Source organism: Mastigoproctus giganteus, chromosome 6, assembly GCF_048544385.1.
Source record: "Mastigoproctus giganteus isolate SK-2022 chromosome 6, ASM4854438v1, whole genome shotgun sequence".
Taxonomy (NCBI): domain Eukaryota; kingdom Metazoa; phylum Arthropoda; class Arachnida; order Uropygi; family Thelyphonidae; genus Mastigoproctus; species Mastigoproctus giganteus.
In genome coordinates this window covers 50629400-50652890 of record NC_143580.1, presented here as the reverse complement: position 1 = coordinate 50652890, position 23491 = coordinate 50629400, and the positions used below count along the sequence as shown (strand labels likewise).

At 37.4% G+C, this 23491-nt stretch overlaps 1 protein-coding gene across 2 annotated transcripts in view; it reads right to left on the bottom strand.

Moving 5' to 3' along the window:
- The window catches only part of LOC150084235 (WD repeat-containing protein 44), a 380944-nt gene that overhangs the window by 191903 nt on the left and 165550 nt on the right, over positions 1–23491 (bottom strand). For both annotated transcript variants that reach the window (XM_090375960.1, XM_090375961.1), the window contains exon 8: positions 15594–15686. In XM_090375960.1, coding sequence (XP_090232086.1) covers positions 15594–15686 — 93 coding nt within the window. The remainder of the gene's footprint in view (positions 1–15593; positions 15687–23491) is intronic.

Below are 23491 nucleotides of genomic sequence, written 5' to 3'. Positions count from 1 at the left end.
CAAAAAGTAAATAACTCTGATGTTTCAAAGGAGTAAAGTCGTTAGAGTTGGACTACAACTATAACAAAAAACCTTGAATGACAAGCGAAATTTCTGAGTGGTGGATTTTAAATTTCGACAGAAAGATGATGGAAGAAAACAGAACAATCGCATCAATGTCGACAACTGCCCTGCCCACCTTCACTCGGTAATTTCGAAACTTACAAGTGTGAAGCTTGTTTTCTTCCTTCTGAATAATTTGTCTTAACTGCAACCAATGGACCAAGGCATCAACAATTTGAAAAGCACTACTGAAGGCACACACTGAAAAAAATTATACTGAAAATAGAAGCCAACCAACCTATAAATTCTGTTATAGATTTGGGGATGTGCATATCAGAGTTGGCGAAAGTGTGGAGTCAAGATGTGACGGAATCAATGATTAAGTATTGTTTTGCAAAAGCAGGTTTTGCTAAAATCCTAATTAAGAGATGAGACGGATGAACTACTAGAAGTCATTGAGCAATCTTGGGAAGAGTTCCAAGCAAGGTTTGATCAGTGGAGAAATTGTTCTTGACGATTTTCATGAGTTAATAATGATGTCATGCCTGTCTACATCTACTTCAACATAGTCTTCAAAATGTCTTTCCCTCTAAGTTTAAGTGATGATGTACACACATCCCCAAATATTTCTTCACTATTATTGGACTGTTCTTATAATTAACAGAGGAAGCATGCAAAAATTTATTTGTTGCATCATTCAAGGTGATAAATCCACCTCCAAGTTGTTTTAAGCAGTTGATCACTCCTTCAACCTCATCACACACTGAAACACATAAATACACAGCCTGCAGCATGTTGATTTCACATTGTGTTTTTCTTAAAGCACTGAATTACACCTTGATTAAGTGACTGAAGAACTGATGTCATAGGTGGGAGATACTCAATGGTGACTGCATGTAGGCCATTCGCTTAATAATGAGGGATGCATTTATATCATCTATTATCCCTGTTAATCTTGTGATTTAAGTCTCTGATCCATTCTTTGTAGATTTCTGATGACATCCAAGCCTGCTGTTTTGCTCAATATAATCAGCAATGCCTTCAAACTTTTAAAGCATCAGGGCTTCTGGGCTTTCCCAATGATAAAGAGGAGAGGCTTCTCTGTGTCAGACATGTTTCCACTAGGAGAATGGTAATCCATTATTTTGCATTTTTTCCATAACATTTTTCACCTTTAAATGTTAATCACTTCAATAGTGTCTTTTCAAGATCGGGATACTTTGTCTTTTATGCTCTGATCCTACCTAGTGCAGCAGATTTCTCTAAGCTTTTAATCTTTCAGAACGGCAAACAGTGTATTCTTAAGAATGCCAACTGTTTAGTGATGCTAGTCATAGATTGCAAGCCATTATCTACAGCTTGTAAAATCTTAATTTTGCTTGCGATTGGCAAAGCTATCTATTTCACACCACTATATCAATAAACATACAATCTATATATACTTGTATAATGAAAGGAACTTCTAGGTGTTCTTTCATTTTGATATATGAATACTGTAATAAAAAACAGTAAAAAACAAGACAGAATGGTGAAAATTTTTGTGTCATTATAGAGAATCAGTTTATCTTTCAATGTCATTATTATAACAAATGTAAAATGGCATTAGATTTATGGGAAATTAGAAAGCACTTACCACGTAATATGCTGGGATGTTAAAAAGAGGTTGGTATGAAGAGCTTTGATGGTATTACAGATATATTACTTTCACGATGATGAAAACCCATGCAATCTGATTACAATCACTCAGTTTTGTATAAGCAAGTCAGCCTACTGTGTCTCATAATTTGGGCATTCCTTTAGGATATGTTTAATACTTAACAAATCTTGTTGCAATCAAGGCATCTGGGAGGATTCACTGCTCTCGGTAATAAGTGTGTTTGATCCTCAGTCTAGTTAGGAAGACTTCCACCCTACATTTTTGCTGCATAAATACTAAGAAGTAATTTTCTTTGAATTTGCAATGGAGGCTTCATTGCTTCTGCACATAAGCTGCATACTGGAGAGATTCTGAAAGCTCTTAATACAGCGTGAAGGACTCTATATGGTGGATGGAATCTGACTTACAAAGAACAATGGTCAAAGCACAAATTGGTACACTATAATCTAAACCAGATCTAATAAGAGAGGCGCCTCCATAGCCAGGTGGGCAGGAGCAGCAGTGCGTAGCACGTGCTTCTTGATTAGACCGGGGTTCGAGCCCATGACTACCAAATACGGAAAGGTCAGGGAATGACCACCGCATATCCCCAGAGCAATATGGCCTTAGTTGCTAATGCTCCTAAAAACCAAATAACAAACAAACAAACAAACAAATCTAATAAGAGATTTATACAGATGTAAGGGTACATCTATCTGCATCCCAATGTAATGATGAAATAGCTCTAAGTATGTTAATTTTGATAGCCAATACAGAGCTTTAATACATGGTCTAGAAAGGAAAAAACTTCCCACTGGGTGTGGAATATTGTTTAGGTGTAAGGTTGGATGCCAGATGCCTTTTGAGTGGCTACCTGACATTCAGTGCAAAATATATATTGATAGTTGATGGAACGACCTTAGGCAGATTATTCACTCTACTGACAAAGAGGATCATTCCCAAGAACGAGCACTGAGGAATTCCTACTTCCTGCATGCAAATGGTTGAGATGGTCTCTCTCTGTTGAACTTAGAAGGTTCTTAATGCTTAATAGGGAATTCTATAAATATGAGAATATTAACTCCAAAGCCAGTTTCACAGAGATCTAGAAGCACCCCCCCCCCCCCCAGAGTCAAAAACTTTCTCAACATCAAGATTTAACATAATTAAGTTCTGCCTTCTAAAGAAAGCATTTTTGATCTTTGTTTTTACCTGAGCACATACAAGGGCAATTTCTCCTGAAACCAAATTTTCAGAGAAATAAGTTCAATCATCCCTTGATTTGTGGGAGTTATGTTCTGGGAAAACAGTGTAGTACAAATCTGCAAAATGTGAAGCATAGTTTACATGAAATAATGGGATTCTATTCCAGTAATCAAATTATGCTTGGTAATACAAGGGACATTCAATAAATTATCTACCTACCTATCAAGGAAATGAGATAGAGGCAAAACTCTTTTTTTATTTTTCAATATAACTCCACTGAACTTCAATACACTTATTTCATTTTGGTTTGAAATTTTACTGGCACATTTTAGCAGCAGTGTTATTATGTGCCAAGAAAAAGTAAAATTGATTCTTGTAACTTTAAAAGAGGTTACCTGGTCAAAAGATTAGGTGCAAGTTTAAAAGGTGGCATATATTCTAAAAATATAAAGCTTATAAATTAGTAAACTGTAAAAAATTAAAAAGAGCTGACACCTTGTCATTGTCGGATAAAATCTTACTGAGTGTATAAGGGTCAGTCATATGGTTAAAAGCAATAAAGTGCATATTATTAAAATCTGGGCACTCGATTAAAATATGTTTCAGGGATAAAAGTGTATCACAGGGCTCACATATAGGAGGGTCATCAGCCCTCAGCAAGAAAGAATGTGTCAGATGACTGTGTCCTGTGCAGGTCCGTGCTAGAACAACTTCCTCCTTACAATTTCTGTGCAGACTAGACTGCCACAGTTCCATTTTGTTGGCAATGAGGAAATACCAGACAAATAAAATTTTTTGCCAGGTCTATCAAAGAACGCAGAAACAGCAGACTTCAGTTCATTATCATCAGCAAAGTGACGTCCACATACATTTTTCTTGAGGTGTCAAAACAGGAAATAGTCACTGGAAGCAATATCCGGATAAGTTCTGTAAAGTCAGAGGCTCTCAAAGCAGCAGCAACAGCATGTGACCTGTGCATTTTTTTTTTTGATTTGGTAGTTGTTGGCGCATTGGCTTCTGTGGCCATATTGCACCTCCCAAGGTTCTTGAAGTACTTTGATCCAAGCCCGAGGCGGGAATCGAACCCGCGACCTTTAGGTTGCTGGGCAGGTACTTTACCCACTCGGCTAGCCCGGTCGGCACCTGTGCACTGTCTTGAAGCAGCAGCAAATCTCTGGAAAGTTTACCATGATGTTTTTCCTTTATGGCATCCCTTATGTAGAAGGGCTACGTATGCCTCCCCAGTGACTGTCTGCTTGTGTTCCAAGTAGTGAATGTACAAAATTCCCTCAGTGTCCCAAAAAAATGGTGGCCTTAATCTTGCCCGCTGAAGGCTGTGTCAGAAATTTTTTTGGGTGGAGGAGAACTCTTGTGCTTCCACTACACTGATTCTTGCCTGGTCTCAGGATTCCAGTGTTGAACCTGTGTTTCATCAGCCGTAACAATTCTGGAGATGAACGTTTCAGGATCCCTTCCATAAAGCTCTAAATTCTCCTCACAAAGGGATCAGAAATCTGGGGACCCACCATGCACTGGCTTCTACAACACAGCTTTCTGGCTACAACTTTTTTCCAGGCTGCTTTTGTTATCGAGTTCTTAAGTTCATCCCAGGAGAACTTAATATTTTTTCCAGCATTGAAAATGTTATAATTTTGCCAATAACCAGAAATCAGTAGCTTCCAACAATTGTGAGAAAAAGCTTCTTAGGTAACAGAGTTTAAAGACAGCTATGATATCCTGATCCATCAGCTGAATTAACAAAGTTGTACTTGCTGGAAGAAAGGTAACTTTCACATTTGGGTGTAAATCAGATAAATATAAATATCAGGTATCTTTTCAGACAATATTTTTCTGCTTTGATGCAAAAGCAATTTAAAAACCTAGTCCTCAAAGATTTTAGCTGTCATTCAGGCTTTATTCTTAATTTCCAGTGAATTGGTAAGGAGCTTTTTGATATTCCTTTAAAAGCAGAAGGATTTTCTGACAGATAAATTAGAAGCAGTTTGCACTTAAAATTACCCTCTGCATTGCCACATAACTAGTGTTAACCTGTGTTTTGAAACCTGGGGAGGTTCTCTCTTCTTCTCTCTGCAAAATAAGCCAGTCTCATCAGCATTACACAATTGACTTGCCAAATAGCTCTCAGTCACAATAATATCCTTTAAAGTTTTCGGATACAAGGAAGCAGCTACCATATTAGCAGTGGCTGCTTTGCCCATTAATTTAGATTGAGGACTTTAATGCTTTTTAAAATTTTCAAACCAAACCTTACCAGCCTGAGAGACAACTGCACTGGATGGACCAGCTTCTTCTTGCAAGCAATTAAAAATTTCAGAGCTTTGCTGCAAATACATCAGAACTAAGAGGTATTCTATTTTGATTATGATCCACAAAGAAAATAATTTTTTAAGGTTTCTCTATTATAGGATTTCTCACTTTCTTAGTGCTTTTTGCACTCAATGATGTGGAGCAGTTAAATGAAGGTGCCTCCATAGCCAGATGGGAAGGAGCAGCAGTGCGTAGCACACACTTCTTGATTAGACCGGGGTTCGAACCCGTCATCACCAAATATGGAGGATGCGGAAAGGTCAGGGAATGACCACCGCATATCCCGGAGCAATATGGCCTTAGTTGCTAATGCTCCTAAAAACCAAATAACAAGTTAACTGAATTTTAATTTTCTCAACATTTTGTCTAATTTGTCAAATGCTAGATTCATTTATGCTGTATTTCTTGGCCAATGCCACAATTTTTATGACATTTGCTATCTCCTTAATAATTTTTCCTCTAAATTAAAAATTTATTTTTTTCATTGTAGCTTTCTTCATTTTACTCCATGTAAAATAAACATACTGTACATATATAATTAAACACACCCTTTATGTATGCAAGAAATAGTGAAGAAAGCAAAGAACTGCCATTTTCATAATGAATGGGATGATTCAGAAAAAGAAAAAAAATTTGTTATTTGAAAATAAAATTTTTTTTTTTTTTGATAACTGAAAAATTGCACAGCAGCGAACCTCCTGTTGCATATTTCAGAATTTTAGTACTTAATACCTGACTGCACAATAGCAAAACCGTGCAAATTGAGGGATGACTGTACATTCCATTTCTCCAGCATAGGGTTCAAACAGCTCAAAGGATATGGGATGATAATTCTGTGGAGATCAGCCAGATCTTTCTCAGTCTGAGGGATATGGAAGACAATTGTATGCCTCCAAACAGACAGACAGGTATTGCTTCAAAAAATTCAATTGTTAATTAACAAGTGCTCAAAATTTTGGGAGAGATATGTTCCCCAATTATATACTGAATGCCATCCTGATCTGGAGCAGTGTCACTGTATGTAGAACTTGAGTAAATTCACATTCTTGAAATGGTCTTCTATATGGCAAATCTCTCCATTTGTGGAAAAATTTATATTTGGATTTTTCCTCTTTTGCTCTCAACTACTGGAGTTTTGTACTATAAGCATATAAGGCTATGTCACAGAGAAGGATTTCAGCAGTGTAGGTACAGCAGAACGTCAGCTATCCGGAAGTCAGTTATCCAGAATAATTTGAAAGGCTGATTTTTTTTTGATTTTTTTTATTAATGGTAGTATTTGAGACAAATATTTATTATATTACAAGAATATTTCTATCTGTTTTTTCACTTTGTATATCTGGTGAAATGTTGGATTAGGAAACCATGAGTGATAGAGTTTAATCATTTGCTTCCATGAACCCAATTTTCCATGGCATATTTTTTATCTCCATTTCTCTTCATTTTTCATATTATGTTTACTTTAACTCCAGATTCAGTAAGAATAATATCAGTCCAAAATTGTGCAATTTATTAATTTTCTCAGTTTTTTACAGTAAAATGTCAACAAAAAGAAACGGCACTAAAATGGGCAGAAAAACAGGAAGAATGCAATATAATCAAAATGATATTGTTAAGGAACTTGAGATTTAGTAGCAAAAAAAAAAAAAAAAAAGTCACGACAAACAAAACAAAAAAAACGATCGAACATTATTTTTAAAAATTACTTAAATTTTTTTTTTCTACATAAAATTTGCAGTAAAATACCTATTCGAATATATATACATATGTAAATGTGTGAAATTTTATGTATAAGTTATTATTACCATCTTTTTAATTAAATAAATTTGGTTTTTTTTTCATGATATTTAAAGTGTTTTTCTTTTACCTTAAATACATTATAACAGAATTTATTTAATCTTACCTTACTTTCGATTATCTGGAAAATTTGGCTATCCGGAAGAGATCTGACATTAATTATTTTGGATAACTAACGCTCTACTGTAATTTCATCTTCAGAAGTTATATCCAGTGCATTCATTGTCGGACTGATGTTTGGAAATCATAATATTTACCATTTAGTGATGGAATTTTCCTCCATCTTGGTTCCATATTTATATTGAGGGTAGTAGAAAGAGTGATCCAAGAATCCATTTTTGTCCTTTGCCAGATTCATCTGGCTTTTGCTTTTGTTATTTTGTATGGCAACAGGTTATCCAACATGGGACATCACTGAAATTTATTCCAGGAAGGATTTTGCCATTTGTTTTTTCACCACTAAGCAATCTATATTCCACCAAAAATTAAAATGCTCTGAGTATGTTCCTGAGGGTGGATAACAAGATTTCTGTAGCCTGTAGAATCCATTCAGCAAGTTGCAGCTTCTTCCACTCTAAGGGATAAAAATTAACTGTCTATCCAGTTATGCAGTGTGGATGAATTTATTCCACTTTGCATTCCCAAAATTCCATGCATCTTCCTTGATCCATTTAATACTAATTTGCAACTACATTGAGAAAACGATTGAGAATTGTTCACTGCAAGGAGGGGGGGATCTTCCAATACAGTCCTGTCAATATCATAGTATACTGTGGAAAACATGACATTTAAATCCTACTCTGAAACAGGGATGTTTGGCGGCAGATTGATGAACACCAACAGTGATGCTTCATTCTACAAATATTTACACAGCTAGTGTCTCAAAATGAAGTGTTAATGAACTTGCAGGAATGCTTATGTGCATCATAATTGCTACACCTCCTTTAGAGGAGTTAAAAGGGAGGAGTATCATTCCTATCTTGCAGACTACCTGCTATTGACTTAAAATGACAGATCAGATGTTTTAGCCCATCGAGTCCCTCTTAACTTCCAGTTCCACTGATTAATTATGTTGCATTATTTACCTTTAGTATTATTAGTTTGGTTTGGTTTTTTAAATGCTGATGCCTTGTGCTTTCCACATTGTGACCGGTTGATCAGTCCTTTTTAGGGAAAATTGGATGAGATATTTCCATATCATTTTCAGAGTATAATTCAATAATATTATCTTGTTCCACATTTTCCATTTCATCATTATGTATGTTTCTGCTTAGTTGCAGTTGGGAGATGATGTTGTTATTGTTATTTGGTTTTTAGGAGCATTAGCAACTAAGGCCATATTGCTCAGGGGATATGCGGCGGTCATTCCCTGACCTTTCCGCTTCCTCCATATTTGGTGGTCACGAGCTCGAACCCCGGTCTAATCAAGAAGTATGTGCTGCACACTGCTGCTCCTGCCCACCTGGCTACGGAGGCAGCTCCAGTTGGGAGAACAGATTTAATTAAAACCACTATGAGAGAGTAGAATCATGATTCTAAAATCTTGTGGTGGCACCAGGAGCTTTTGAAAATCTTAGTTCAGCATAAATTACAGTTTTTACCCATTTTAACATTATGTTTTAAGGAACAGAAACTTCCATTTGTATTGTTCTTGACTGTTGTTTTTTTCCTTTTAAAAATTGAGGCAAAAGATGGGGAAGGACATGCAGCTAGTATTTCTTGATGTGCTTCAGGACATGGATCAGTATGCCTCTTTTGCATACAGGAAAAATTCATTCTTGCAGAAAAAGCATCCTTTTTATGATGCAGCCTTATAAACATGTAAATTCTGAATTTGAATGTAACTTGCCATTTGTTAGGACAGAGAGTTACATCATTCAAATGGAAATACAGTTTGATTATCAGCATACCATTCATAAATGACCACTGTGTAAAAAGATAACATTGCAGCAGGTTCTAAGAAACTGAGAAAAGGTGCTATAATCTGAAGAATTCTCATTCTGTACAGCTAGAATGTGTGGAATGTAATAGGCATCCACTGCACACTGCAAGCAATGGGAGTTGAGCTATGCAGAAGATACTGTCATCAGGTTGTAGTTACTCTGGGCTCATGGAATATGGACTGTACTTTCTTTGGTAGAAAATCACTTTTACTTTATTATGTGTTGCATTTTCCCTAGATAAGGAAGGACACATGATGTCAACAGTGCTAACTGTTGTGTTGGATGTATTTGTAATGGCACAAGCAATATGAGAATGAGGCAAAGAATTAATGAAAACAGCAGTACTTTTGCCTACACTTTTTCTGAATAGTCTGTTTGTAAACAAGGGTTTGCTAAAAAAGGGAATTTTTTCCAAATGAATGTCATTTTGCAAGCCTACTAGAACAAGGTGTCTTCAGTGTGTGTGTGGGTGGGTGGGTGGGTGGGTGTTAACCTGTAATGATATCGATGAAAGTATATCAGGCTTAATGTCTAAGTTTGCAGATGATACAAAGGTTGGCAGGGTTGTTAATGACAGTATAGATACTGCAATAGGATCTAGAAAAGTTAGGCAGATGGGCTGAGAAGTGGAAACTGGAGTTTAACACTGACAAATACAAAGTACGGCATATAGGTAGAAATAGCCCCAGAGAAGCATACTAACTGTGTGGTACTACAGTTAGGGTGGTAGAAAATGAAAAAGATCTGGGAGTAATTGTGCAGTCAGATATGAAGTTTTCTGAGCAATGCAGACAGGCTGCCAGAGCAGGTCATGGGGTATTGTCAATGATATACAGGAATTTTGCTAGTAGGAAAAAGGAGGCGATTATCCCTTTGTATAAGGCAAGGGTCAGGACAAGCCTTGAATACTGATACAGGTCTGGAGGCCTCATTTTAGGAAGGATGTAGAGTTGCTTGCACATGTACAGAGAAGGGCAACAAGATTGGTGAGAGGAACAAAGGGGTGCACTTACAAAGAAAGGCTTAAGTTCTGCAAGTTGCAGCACCTGGAGACTAGGCATCTGTGAGTTTTTTTTTTTTTTTTTTTTTTTGGAGCATTAGCAACTAAGGCCATATTGCTCCGGGATATGCGGTGGTCATTCCCTGACCTTTCGGCATCCTCCATATTTGGTGGTGATGGGCTCAAATCCCGGTCTAATCAAGAAGCGTGTGCTATGCACTGCTGCTCCTTCCCACCTGGCTATGGAGGCGCCATCTGTGAGGTGATCTGATTCAGGTGTACAAGGCCTTGAATGGTTTGAGCAGGCTCAATGCTGATGGGATACTTCCACTTGCTCAGATTAAGAACCTGAGGGGGCATAGATTAAAATTAAGGAAAGACAGTTGTAAAATAGATGTGCAGAAATTTGCCTTTAGCCAGCGGGTAGTTAATTGCTGGAACAGACTTCCATCTGTTGTTGTGGAAGTTGATAGCCTAAATGAATTTAAGGCTGAACTAGACAAACATTTGGAGTGACTGGATGGATGAAATGGAAAGAAGATTTTTTTTTTTTTTTTTTGGCTGATGCTGTATAAGCTTGCTTTCTTGAATCATATGTCTCAACTAATGCTAATATTTATTTGCATTAAAAATTTATAAGGCACATCTTCAAAAAGAAGTAAAGAATTTGCCTTATTGTTTACTCTAATATAAAATTTTTCACTGTTTAATTCACATAATAATACATCCAACACTGATTATTAGTTTTACCTGCATTTATACACAATTAAGTTTGATAAGTTGATGAATATTAATTATATCTACATCACTCAGAAAAATATCTTCCACTAGAGAGAATATTAAAAAAAGAAGAAAAAAAAGAGAATTATGTAATACACACTGTTCTATCATAAATTATATTCAGTGGTAGTTTGTGAGGTAATTTTTTTCCTCCCTAAACTAAAATCATTTTTGTTGCCATTCATGTTCTCCAATCAATCTATAAGTACCCCTTAAGTCATTACATTTTATATTCTTCATTAGCATAGGCATATGATACAAGAAAGCAAGCTGATGCAGCATCAGCGGAAAAAAAAAAAAAAAAAAAAACACCCCTCTCGTTTCATCCCTCCATTTGTTCCAAATGCCTGTCCAGCTCAGCCTTATATTTATTTAGGCTATCAACTTCCACAACAAAAGATGGAAGTCAGTTCCACCAATTGACTACCCTCTGGCTAAAGGCAAATTTCCACACATTTATTCTACAACTGTCTTTCCTCAATTTGAAACTGTGCCCCCTCAGGTTCTTAATCTCAGCAAGAGGAAGAATCCCATCAGCATTCAGCATACTCAACCCATTCAAGGCCTTATACACCTCAATTAGATCACCTCACAGGTGCCTACTCTCCAGGCTCTGCAATTTGCAGAATTTAAGCCTTTCTTGGTAAGAGCACCCTTTTGTTCACTTCACCAATCTTGTTGCCCTTTTTTGTACTCATTCTAGCAACTCTACGTCCTTTCTAAAATGAGGCCTCCAGATCTGTACACTGTACTCTAGGTGTGGCCTGCCCATTGCCTTGTATAACTTGATAATCACCTCCCTGTTCCTGCTAGCAAAATTCCTATTTATCATTGACAAGACTCCATGCTGCACTGGCAGGCTGTCTGCACTGCTCACTCAGCGAACTTTATAATTGACTACATAATTTCCCCCAGGTCTTTTTCACTTTCCACTTCTCTGAGTGAAGTATCACACAGTTGGTACGTTTCTCTTCGGTTATTGCTACCCATATGCAGTACTTTGCATTTGTCAATGTTAAACTTCCTTTCCACTTATCAGCCCATTTGCAAAACTTATCTAGATCCAGTTGGAGTGGCATATTGTCTTTACTGTCGTTAACAACCCTGCCAACTTTTGTATCACCTACAAATTTGGACATTAAACCTGATATATCTTCATGAATAACATTAATAAATAGACAAAACAACAATGGGCCCAACACCGAACCCTGAGGAACTCCAATAATAACATTTCTCCATGACGAGCAGTGTCAGTGGACACTGCTCTTCGTGGAGAATTTTTTTTTTTTGGCTGATGCTGCATAAGCTCATACACTTGCTTTCTTGCATCACATGCCACTACTACTACTAATCCAAGTATATGATATCTAACTATTATTAGTCTTGTCTAGAGGACCCTGCAATGCTTCTTTAACCAGTGATTCCATTATTTTACCCGGAACACAAGTTAAACTAATAGGTCTATAGTTACCTGTGTCACATTTTGAACCCCCCTTTGTGAACTGGTGATAAATTTGCACACCTCCAGTCCATGGGGCCCTCTCCGGAGTCAAAGGAAGCTCTCATAATTATGGCTAAGGGTTTGCTTACTTCCTTTGCTGCCTCCTTTAATATAACTGAATAGATCCCGTCAACCCCAGGTACAAAATTTAAAAACTGTCTGAGACCCCTGTAGTCACCTTTATGAAAGCAAAAGCCCTTCCCTTTAGCTTTGATGGTAGTTACATCTTTAAGTAATTCCCACATCAGTACATTGTGATCACTGTCACCCAGTGGTTTCTTTATCTGCAAATTCTTAATGCATGAATAATCACTGCTGAAAATCGGATCAAGAATATTACTCCCTCTGGTTGCCTCTCAAACATGTTGCTGTAGAAAACAAGCATCCAATAAATCCACAAAAGTCTTGCTAGTGTGCAAGTGACCAACCCACAAGTTCCAGTCAATATCTGGAAAGTTAAAATCACCCATTATAAAACATTCTGATTTAGTGGCTCGCTCTATTTCTCTGCACAACTGATCATTATAATCATCGGATTGATTAGGCCTATAACACACACCTACTCTCAGTTTTCCCTTCCCAGTGCTTATGTTACACCAAACAGAATGAACATTGCATTGTTCACCAACATCAACTGGATGCACTTTCTTAGATTTTGTGTTTCTTAACTAACAGCATAACCTCTCCTCCCTTCCTCTCCTGTCTATCCTTTCTGTACACATTGTACTCGCCAAATTCCAATTCTGCACTGCTTATATCTGTGTGACGCCACATCTCTGATATCCCAACAATATCTGCCTTTGATGTCTTGACTAGCACTTCAAGTGCATCAAATTTATTAACTATACTCCTAGCATTGGTGTACATGCACTTGTTCCTACTCTTAGTTACCCCAACACTGACTCCCAGCAGTCCTGGAAATCTCCATTACTTGCTTTCCAGGCTGCTGCTCATTCTAACAGAAGCAGTACAAGAATCACTTTTGCCTCTGCCTGTGGCCGCTGTTAACCTTTTATTCTGTGTATCCCCCCGCCAAGCTAGCAGTTTTCTGACCCACCTAACACTGCCTCAATAGCATCAGCAAATATTCTTGCACCCTTTCTATTTAAGTGTGAAAAAAATTCTACCCATTGAACCTTGCACAATCTCTCCAGGGTTGAATTGATCGACAAGGCTCTAATCATATACTCCCTCCTATCATGTCTCGCAGAATTGTAGACACTTTCACGTTCAACCCTAACTTGTGACTTTTTTTTCAACATTGACCTGTACCTCTTGAGTAAATTTGCAGATCTCTTTCTCTTAATGTTGCCAACTGGGCTACCTGGGTGGGTAAAGTGCCTGCCTGGCAATCCAAAGGTCACGCGTTGAAACCCCGCCTTGGGCTTGGATCAGAGTAGTGCAAAAACCTTGGGAGGTGCATTATGGCCACAGAAGCTGATGTGCCAACAACTAACAAAGAAAAAAAAAAACTCAATGTCATTAGTTCCAATGTATACAACAATGTCACCTTTTGTGCCCTTAAAAGATGATATCTGCTCTACAACATCAACTTTAGCCCCTGGCAGACACCCTGGTCCTGTTCCACCTATCCTTCTTGCATAATAAAATTTTTATAGCTGTCTGCTTGCTGTACATCCATACAAAATGTGTTCATAGCAATAAATATTTCTTCATATTCTCATTCCAAAATCATTGTACAGGTGACCCCCCGCTTAACGCTGATAATTCGTTCCAGAAAAACAGAGCGCTAAGTGAATCTGCGCTAAATGAGCGCTGCATTCCCATAAGGTAACATATGTATTTGTGAGTTGTGGTTAGTGCCATAGGATACTTCCTAATCAATAATAAACGTTAGTGAAAAGATGCACAAATGTCGTTCAAAATATTTAATATTCAAATATTTGTGCATTACATATGTATGTTGTAACTACTTACGTATCAAAATTAAACTTAAAATTCCAATTAAAATCATGAATTTATCTAAACTGATTTTAATTGATGAATTTAATCATGAAAAATTTGTCAATTTTGGGTTGTACTTTACTTTAGCCCCCCTCCTGGTAAACTAAAAGGGATTTTAATTTAAATTCCCCTACAGCGCTACCACCCAACAATAAAATCAACCGATCCTTCCCCACTTTGAAACCTGGCATGTTTTTCTTCTTCTTTCAATACGAAACTTCTTTTAGGCATTTGTTTCCAAAAAAGACCTGCTTCATCTATGTTAAAAACTTGAAGTATAACAGATAATATCCCTCTTTAATAATTTTAACAAGTTCTTTTTTGAAAGTTTTGGCTTCTTGATCTGCACTTGCGGCTTCTTGGATTTTAAATCTATTCAATCAGCCCTTACTAGTTTTAAATGGTTCCACATTTTTTTTTTTTTTTTTTTTTTTTAGGTGAGCTTTCTCCAGATCATCATATAGGCTAATCTCTCTCTCTTTTTTTTTATAATATTTAACTTAACTGAATTGTGCATTGGATATTATCTTCAATAAAATTAGTTTTTAAAAGTCTCTCCATTTCAATCCTAACAGCCGGCCTAACCATAGTTGCTTGCAGTGGAACACCTGTCTTTCCCGCTGCTAAAATTAATTCTTTATTTTTATAATTGTTCTTACAGTTAAACCTGCCAGCCCTAAATTATGGCACACATCCACTTGTCGTTGACCGGAATCGATTAACTTCAAAACGTCTAATTTAATTTTCAAATTCAGTCTTTTTCTTACATTTGTAGTCTTCATACTGCATCCAGACATTGTTGCTTTTTCATTCTTATCAACCATTATTAACTCTTCGAACATGTAACTGCATTGGTTGCATTAATTATGATTCAATTTTCGAGTAAACTGTCCGTTACACACAATGTCTAATGCTGTACTCAGTGATGACTAGACTTTGGGTAAATGCATATAAAGCAAATATTACAAGCAATATATTTGATAATTTTTTTAAAACGTTGACTTTGGAACTCTGTAACAAGTCACTGTACTGCAATTAAATTAGCGTGTGAGAAAATTTCACTGAGCGTGGGAAAATTTCTCAAGTCAGTGTGAGAAATGTTTTAATGCTGTTTTGCTATTCATTTTCAAGTTATTGACTCCATCAGATGAAAAATTTTCATAAAATATGCCAAAAATGCAATCTGTACACTGGTAAAAGAGTGTTATAGCAATTTGTGACAGTGTTATAGTCAGATACGGGTTTATAATATAAGAACTGCATTACAGCGAATCAGCATTATAGTCAGATACATGTTTATAATATAAAACATGCATTATAGCGAACTGATTCGCTATAATACCGTAAAATTGCAGAAATTCATTAAAAAGAATTAAAGGACTACACTAAACTTACGTTCTCTTCCGAATACCATCACTTGAATCTTGTGTAGATGATTTTTTAGGATCAGCACTTTCATCATCTGTTTCTTTTTCTAAAGTAGAGGTACTGGAAGAAAACAATAAAATATCTTTTTTTCTTCTTACACAGTTTAATTATTTAAGCAAATGCTAATTTTCTCTTTTGAAATTAACATATTTAATTCAGCAAAATTATGTGAATGCCACACTGTTAAGAAATCCAGTAACTGACTTGAGAACTAATGTATGGTAGTTTATTCCCGCAAAGTTATCAAGCTTGGTAATAAAGAAACAACTGATCTAATTTTCCCCCCAACATATATATATATATATATATATATATATATATATATATAATCCAATAATTAGTGCAAAAATTAGAGTAATAAAAATTAAAAATAGTAAAAAATAAATAGTAGAAGAGCTAACATCAGTGACAGCAGAAAAGCACAATCCATTACATGTTGCATATAATAAACTAAAAAATACAGGCATATATTCTATTTTAGTTTATATATACAAAGGGTACTAGGAAAGTTTTGCAATACAGCTTTGTTTATTTAATTTTTTCAAAGTAATTTCCTCTACATTCAATACACCTCTCCATCCTCCGAAACCAATCTTTAAACCAGTTCTGCCAAGTTTCACTAGGGAGTAAAGCACACTCGTTGTCCCAAGCCCGTAGAAGGTCCTCATCACTGGAAAACCGCCTCCCTTTTAGCTTCATTTACACATGCGGGAACAGTGCAAAGTCGCAGGGAGCAAGGTCTGGCCTGTAGGGAGGGTGCTCGAGAAGTTTCAGTCCTGTCGTGGTCAAATATTCGGTGCAGGCTTTGGCGCGATGAGCTGGAGCATTTTCGTGATGGAGGTACCAGGTGTCCATTCTTGACTTTGGCCGCAGGTTCTTCATAGATCCAATGACTTTAGGCAGGCATTGTTCAGTATACCACTTAGCTGTGACTGTCTTCTGCGTGTCCAAAACGACACGTTCCACAATTCCACTCGATTTGAAAAATACAGCTATCATTTTCTTCTTTACAGATCGGGATTTTCTGACAATTACGGGTGTGTCGTCATCATCAAAGACCCAAACTTTGTTTTGAGCCTTGGTCGGCAGATCGTAATAGTACAGCCAAGTCTCGTCACCTGTCACGATGTTGTTCACATACCGAGATTGTCCCTTATCAAACTTTTTTAACATCTCCCGGCACCAAGTCACACGTCGTGTCATCTGCCCTTCAGTCAGTTGATGCGGCACCCAGAGAGAACAAAGTTTCTTCACGTGCAAATGATCTTGCAGAATCGAACGAATTGCTGGTGCATTTAGGCCCAAAGTATCCTCTATCTGTTGGTAGGTCACTCACCTGTTTTCGTCAAGCATTTTCCTCACAGCAGTAACGTTTTCCTCTGTAACTGACATTCATGGCCTTCCCGGCCTCTCAGAATCCTCCAGAGTGAAATTTCCCCTTTGGAATTCTCTATACCACCTGAATATCGTTGTACGATGTGGACAATCATCATCTAGTGCAAGAGTCATTTCTTCTAAGCACTGGTCTATGGTTAAACCACGCACGAAATTATACCGCAAAACTGTCCTTATCTCATTTCGTGACCACGATGCCATCGCAAGCACTTTACACTCTCACTACTAATGAATAACTGAGCCCATCGACTTGGCGCGGCGGCTACTATGCACGTATGAACATGTCTCAACATGCAGCATCCTGTGATTCATTGTTGTGTCATATTGCAAAACTTTCCTAGTACCCTTTGTATATTGAATTAAGTATGCATAAATGGATGTGAAAGTTACACAAAGTTCCAGTAGCTAGAAGGGTGAGGAAAGTAGAAAAAAAAAAAGTGTAGTACATTTGTGAAAGGTGAAAGAATGTTAATATCCTACAGGTTATGATGAATTAAGAAAATTATGGGCTGAATTGCCAAGCCAATATAAAGTGGGGGAACTGTAAAGTAAAATTAATACATCAAAATACTAATAAAATGCAAATAAAATGAAAATGGTATAGCTATCATCAGATGTGGAGGAAACATTTTTAGTAAATGGTCTAATATAGGTAATGCAAAAATGCTTGATCTGATGTCAGCCAAAATACATATTGATACATGATCAGGTATTTCACCAGGGGACTACACCTGACCATGTATCAGGAACTGCATTACTATACGTGTCCATAGTAGTAGAAGAAAAGTGAAAGGCCAAAAAAGGAGTGAAAATAAAATTAGCACTTTTTAATACAGTATGGACAAGGTAGTCCCAATGCAGTGTAATTTATTTAGGTAAAAATAAGTATCGAGTTGGGATAACAATGGTTAATATCAATATGCAGAATTTAGTATAGGATTTAATTTTGTATAGATAGGAAATCAAATGCATTTTAAAAATAGATTTAGACCAAGCAAATGATTAGCATTAGTAGAGGCATATGATGCAAGAAAGCAAGCTTATTCAGCATCAGCCAAAAAAAAAAAAAAAAAAAAAACCCCACTCCCATTTCACCCATCTGTTCGTTCCAAATACCTGTCCAGTTGAGCTTTAAATTTGTTTAGGCTATCAACTTCTACAACAAGTGATGGAAGTCGGTTCCACCAACCAACCACCCGCTGGCCAAAGGCAAATTTCCGCACATCTATCCGACATCCGTCCTTCCTCAATTTGAATTTATGCCCTCTGAGGTGATTATTCTGAGCAAGATGAAGAATCCCATTGGCATTGAGCACGCTCAAACCATTCAAAGCCTTATACACCTCTATCAAATCACCTCGCCGGTGCCTAGTCTCCAGACTCTGTAATTTGCAAAACTTAAGCCTTTCTTCGTAAGAGCAACCCTTTGTTCCATTAACTAATCTTGTTGCCCTTCTCTGTACCCGTTCCAGCAGTTCTACATCCTTCTTGAAATGAGGCCTCCAGACCTGTATACAGTACTCAAGATGTGGCCTAACCATTGCCTTATACAAGGGAATAATCACCTCCTTATCCCTGTTAGAAAAATTCCTGTATATCATTGACAACACACCATGAGCTACTCTTGCAGCTCGTCTGCACTGCTCAGAGAACTTCATATCTGCCTGCACAATTACCCCCAGGTCCTCTTCATTCTCCACCACTGTCAGTGTAGTACCGCAGAGTTGATACGTTGCTCTGGGGTTACTGTTTCCCATATGTAGTACTTTACATTTGTCAATGTTAAACTTCATTTGCCACCTCTCAGCCCATCTGTTCAACCTTTCCAGATCCTGTTGCAGCAGCATAGCGTCAGTAGTGTCCTTAACGACCCTGCCAACCTTTGTATCATCTGCAAACTTGGACATTAAACTTGATATCCCATCATCAATATCATTCATAAACACCGAAAACAACAACGGACCCAACACTGAACCTTGAGGAACTCCACTAATAACATTAGTCCACGTTGAGCAGTGTCCATTGATTACCACTCTCTGTCTTCTGCCACTCAACCAACCCCTTATCCATAGCAGCAATTTGCCTCCAATGCCACACTGCTCCAATTTGTGCAGCAGTCTTCCATGTGCAACAGTATCAAAAGCCTTTCTAAGATCCAAATATATAATATCAAAGTTATTCCCTGCATCCAGTTCTTTTGTGACTACATCATAGTATCCAATCAAATTGGTCAGGCAAGACCTGCCCTTAACAAAACCATGCTGCGTCTGAGCTATAACTGAATTCTTGTCTAGATGATCCTGCAGTGCTTCTTTAACCAGTGCCTCCATTAATTTACCTGGAACAGAAGTTAAACTAACAGGTCTATAATTACTTGTGTCAGCCTTTGATCCTCCTTTGTGAATTGGGGTTACATTTGCACATCTCCAGTCTATGGGTACCTCCCCTGAGTCCAAAGAAGCTCTCATAATTATGGCTAGGGGTTTGCATACTTCCTGTGCTGCCTCCTTTAATATAACTGGATAGATCCCATCCACCCCAGGTGCCTTTTTTATGTTTATCCTCAACAATCTCTCCTCCACTTTCCTCTCAGTTATTACAAATTCATCCAGCTCACTGCCAATGTTTACTTTACCTACATCATTCTCCTTCCCGAATAACTCCTCATGCGTGAATGTAGATGCAAAATACTCGTTTAGATTGTTAGCCACCTGAGCAGGATCCTCAACTGTTGAACCATCAATATCCAGTGGACCAATCTGATTCATCCCTTTCCTTCTCGAGTTCAAATATGTAAAGAACTCTTTTCTGTTTTTCTTTGCATCCTTTGCCAAGGATTTTTCGTAGTCTGCCTTTGCCTGCCTAATCTCCTTTGTGACTTGGTTACAGACAAACTTATATCTATCATAGGCTTCCATGTCACCCATTAATTTGTACGTATCCCATGCATTTTTCTTCTCTGCCACATGTCTCATTAATTCATCTGACAACCATTTAGGCCTAAACCTTGAACAATATTTCTTAGTTGGTATGTAAAGCCTGGTAGTCTCCAAGATTAGTTCCTTGAATGCTTCCCATTTTGAGTTTGCTGTTGGTAACATCATCAGTTGGTCCCACTGTATAGAATTTAAATACTGTCTCAGACCATCATAGTCGCCTTTACGAAAACAAAAACCCTTCCCTTTACCTCTGATGGTAGTTACCTCTTTGAGTAAATCCCACTTCAACACACTGTGATCACTGCCACCTAGTGGTTCATTTATCTGCAGATTCTTAATGCATGAAGAATCACTACTGATAATCAGATCAAGAGTATTGCTCCCTCTTGTTGCCTCACGAACATGCTGATGTAGAAAACAATCATCCAATAAATCCACAAAAGCCTTGCTAGTGTGCGAGTGACCAATCCACAAATTCCAGTCAATATCTGGGAAATTAAAATCCCCCATTATAAGACTCTCTGATTTACTGGCCCACTCTATTTCCCTGTACAATATCTTATTATACTCATCAGAGTCATTAGGCCTATAGCACACTCCTACTGTCAATTTTGATTTACCTATGCTTATGTCACACCAGACTGACTCGACACTGCCCTGTCCATCGATGTCGACTGGCTTCACTTCCTTGGACTTTGTGTTTCTTAATTAATAGCATAACCCCTCCTCCCCTCCTGTCCTGTCTATCCTTTCTATACACATTGTATTCCCCAAATTCCAGTTCCGCATTACTTATATCTGTGTGACACCACGTCTCTGATATCCCAATAATATCTGCCTTTGATGTTTTGAGCAATACCTCAAATTCATCAAATTTATTTACCAAACTCCTAGCATTGGTGTACACGCAGGTATACATGCACCTGTTTCTATTCTTAGCTACCCTAACACAACCCACGTGTTTACTTGTACCGCAATGACTACCAGCAGTCTCTGAAATATCCTGCATCTTGTTTTCCAGGCTTCTGCTCATTTCAATAGACGCAGTGCAAGAATCACTTCCACCTCTGCCAGTGGCTACTGTTAATCTATTAGTCCTTGTATTCCCCCCAAGCTAGCAGTTTTCCGACCCACCTAACACTGCCTCGACAGCATCAGCAAAAATTCTTGCACCCTTTCTATTTAAGTGTATCCCATCCCTGTAGAAGCAATCTCTCCTGTTAACAAGTACAGTCCAGGCTGAAAAAAATTCTACCCCGTGAGCCTTGCACAATCCCTCCAGGGCCGAATTGATCGACAAGGCTCTCATCATATACTCCCTCCTATCGTGTCTGGGCAGAATTGCAGACACTTTCAAGTTCAACCCTAATTCACGGCTTTTTTTCAACAGTGACCTGTACTTGCTAAGTAATTCCGCCGGTCTCCTACTCTTAATATCATTAGTGCCAACGTGTACAACTATATCACCTTTCGTGCCCTTAAAAGATGATATCCGCTCTACAACGTCATCAACCTTTGCCCCTGGCAGACATACCCTGGTCCTATTCCACCTATCCTTTTTACAAAGCATGTTCCCCGTTTCCCTGACAATAGAGTCACCAACAACTACTAGTTCCTGTGGGACCAGCGCATTCTGCCTAGGGGGCTGCCTCTGTGTTGCCTGATGACCAAGTGCAAGCTCTGGCGTTGATGTAGGCAGCTGAGAGCTTGATGGGCCCCTCAATTTATTTCCTTCGAGGGCATCCACCCTGTCCTTCAAGCTCTCATAAAGGCCCATAACAACACTGAGTTGTCGCCTGATTTCCTTGCACTCCTTACATCGTGCACACACAAAGACATCCCCCTTGGCAGTATCATGTCCCGTACCCGACTGCTCCGCAAACATCAAGCAAACAGTGCATTTTAAAAGACTGTGATTCAAAGGGCAACTGCCCCCCTCAGTTCTCCCCTGAACCACAGCACTCCCATTAGCTTGAGCCTTTTGCTTTGCTGCTCTGGTCAGAGTCATGATTCCGATTTAATTCAATAAAATTCAAAACAAAAATTAAATCCTTAAGTTATATCCCAAAACAGTTATGTTATATATATATATTTTTTCGGTATCTAGTGTTTTCTACAAGTTCCCTTTATACAACTTCCGTATCACGTGTACCACTATAGTTATGTATTAATTATTTGTTACGATTAAGTCGTTATATATATATAGAGTTAAAAATACAATTTAATTGACAATAAAGTTTATCAAGATTAATAGATTTACTGATTAATTGACAATATTATATTATGCACTATACTACACTAAGCTTATGCTATCGTGTAAAAATGGCGGGAATTCACGAACGGTATTTCGACGGACTCGTAAGTATTGATTAGCTTTCAAATCTCGCTATCCCAATTTAGAATAAACTAAGGATCCTAACTAGGTCTATAATCTACTTATAGAAGATAATTTGATATAACAATTGGTTAATAAATCGACTAAATTTGGTTAAAAAAAAAAGACCTCTCGTTCAATTTGTGACACGTGGATTTGATACCGTTACCGATACTAAGTAATATCTACAAAATCTCTGTCTAAGTTAAACTTTAAACTAAGTATCGTAACTAGGAATATAAAGCTACTCTAGAAAATAAGTTAATATGACAATTTAAACTAATAAAGCAGAAAATAAATCAGGAAAAACTTCTCTGTTTCAAGAGCTTTAAGGAGCAACGTCCGCACAGGCTAACCTCGCACTCAGACTCGATTATAAGGGTGAAGTATTAAATTGAGGATGAGGAAGGGAAAAAGGAGTATTTTAAGTAAATAAAGATGAAAAATAGCAATAGAAGTAGGATGGTAGAAACGTTTGTGTCACCCTTGTATTACATTAATAGTTTAATGAACGGGAAGAACTTTAGAATTAGACAGCAGAAAGATAAAAAGCACAGAAAAAGTTATTAAATAACACTAAGTTTCCTGGAGTTGTGAAGCTCAACCTTATAGTAAGGGCTCTGGCATTTGTAAGCATTAGTATAAAGGGGAGCCTAATAGCAAATGCTTGTATTGAAAGGAAAAATGTGTGTTGAAACATGCCGAGAAACAAATCTAAAACGAAACTGAAAGTATGATAAGACAGTGAAAGTGTACAATAATTGGAGTATTTCCAGATACCTGGAGTATTATATTGGCTTGGCAATTCAGCCCATAATTTTCTAAATCCATCATAACCTCTAGGATATTAACATTCTTTCACCTTTCACAAATCTACTACACTTCCTTTTCTACTTTCCTCACCCTTCTAGCTACTGGCACTTTAACTTTCACATTCATTTATGCATACTTAATTCAATATATTAATACAACTTATATATACTCTTGCATCCTTTAATGCTTCTTTGCACTTTTAGGTGCATCTGTCATACCTGATTTATTAATCTTGCATTCACTGAAACCATTTCATCAACTGTATACCTCTTTAAACATTATCTTTAAGCGGTTACATTGAATACCCATTTATATATATATATAAAATTAAGTTTAAATTAAGT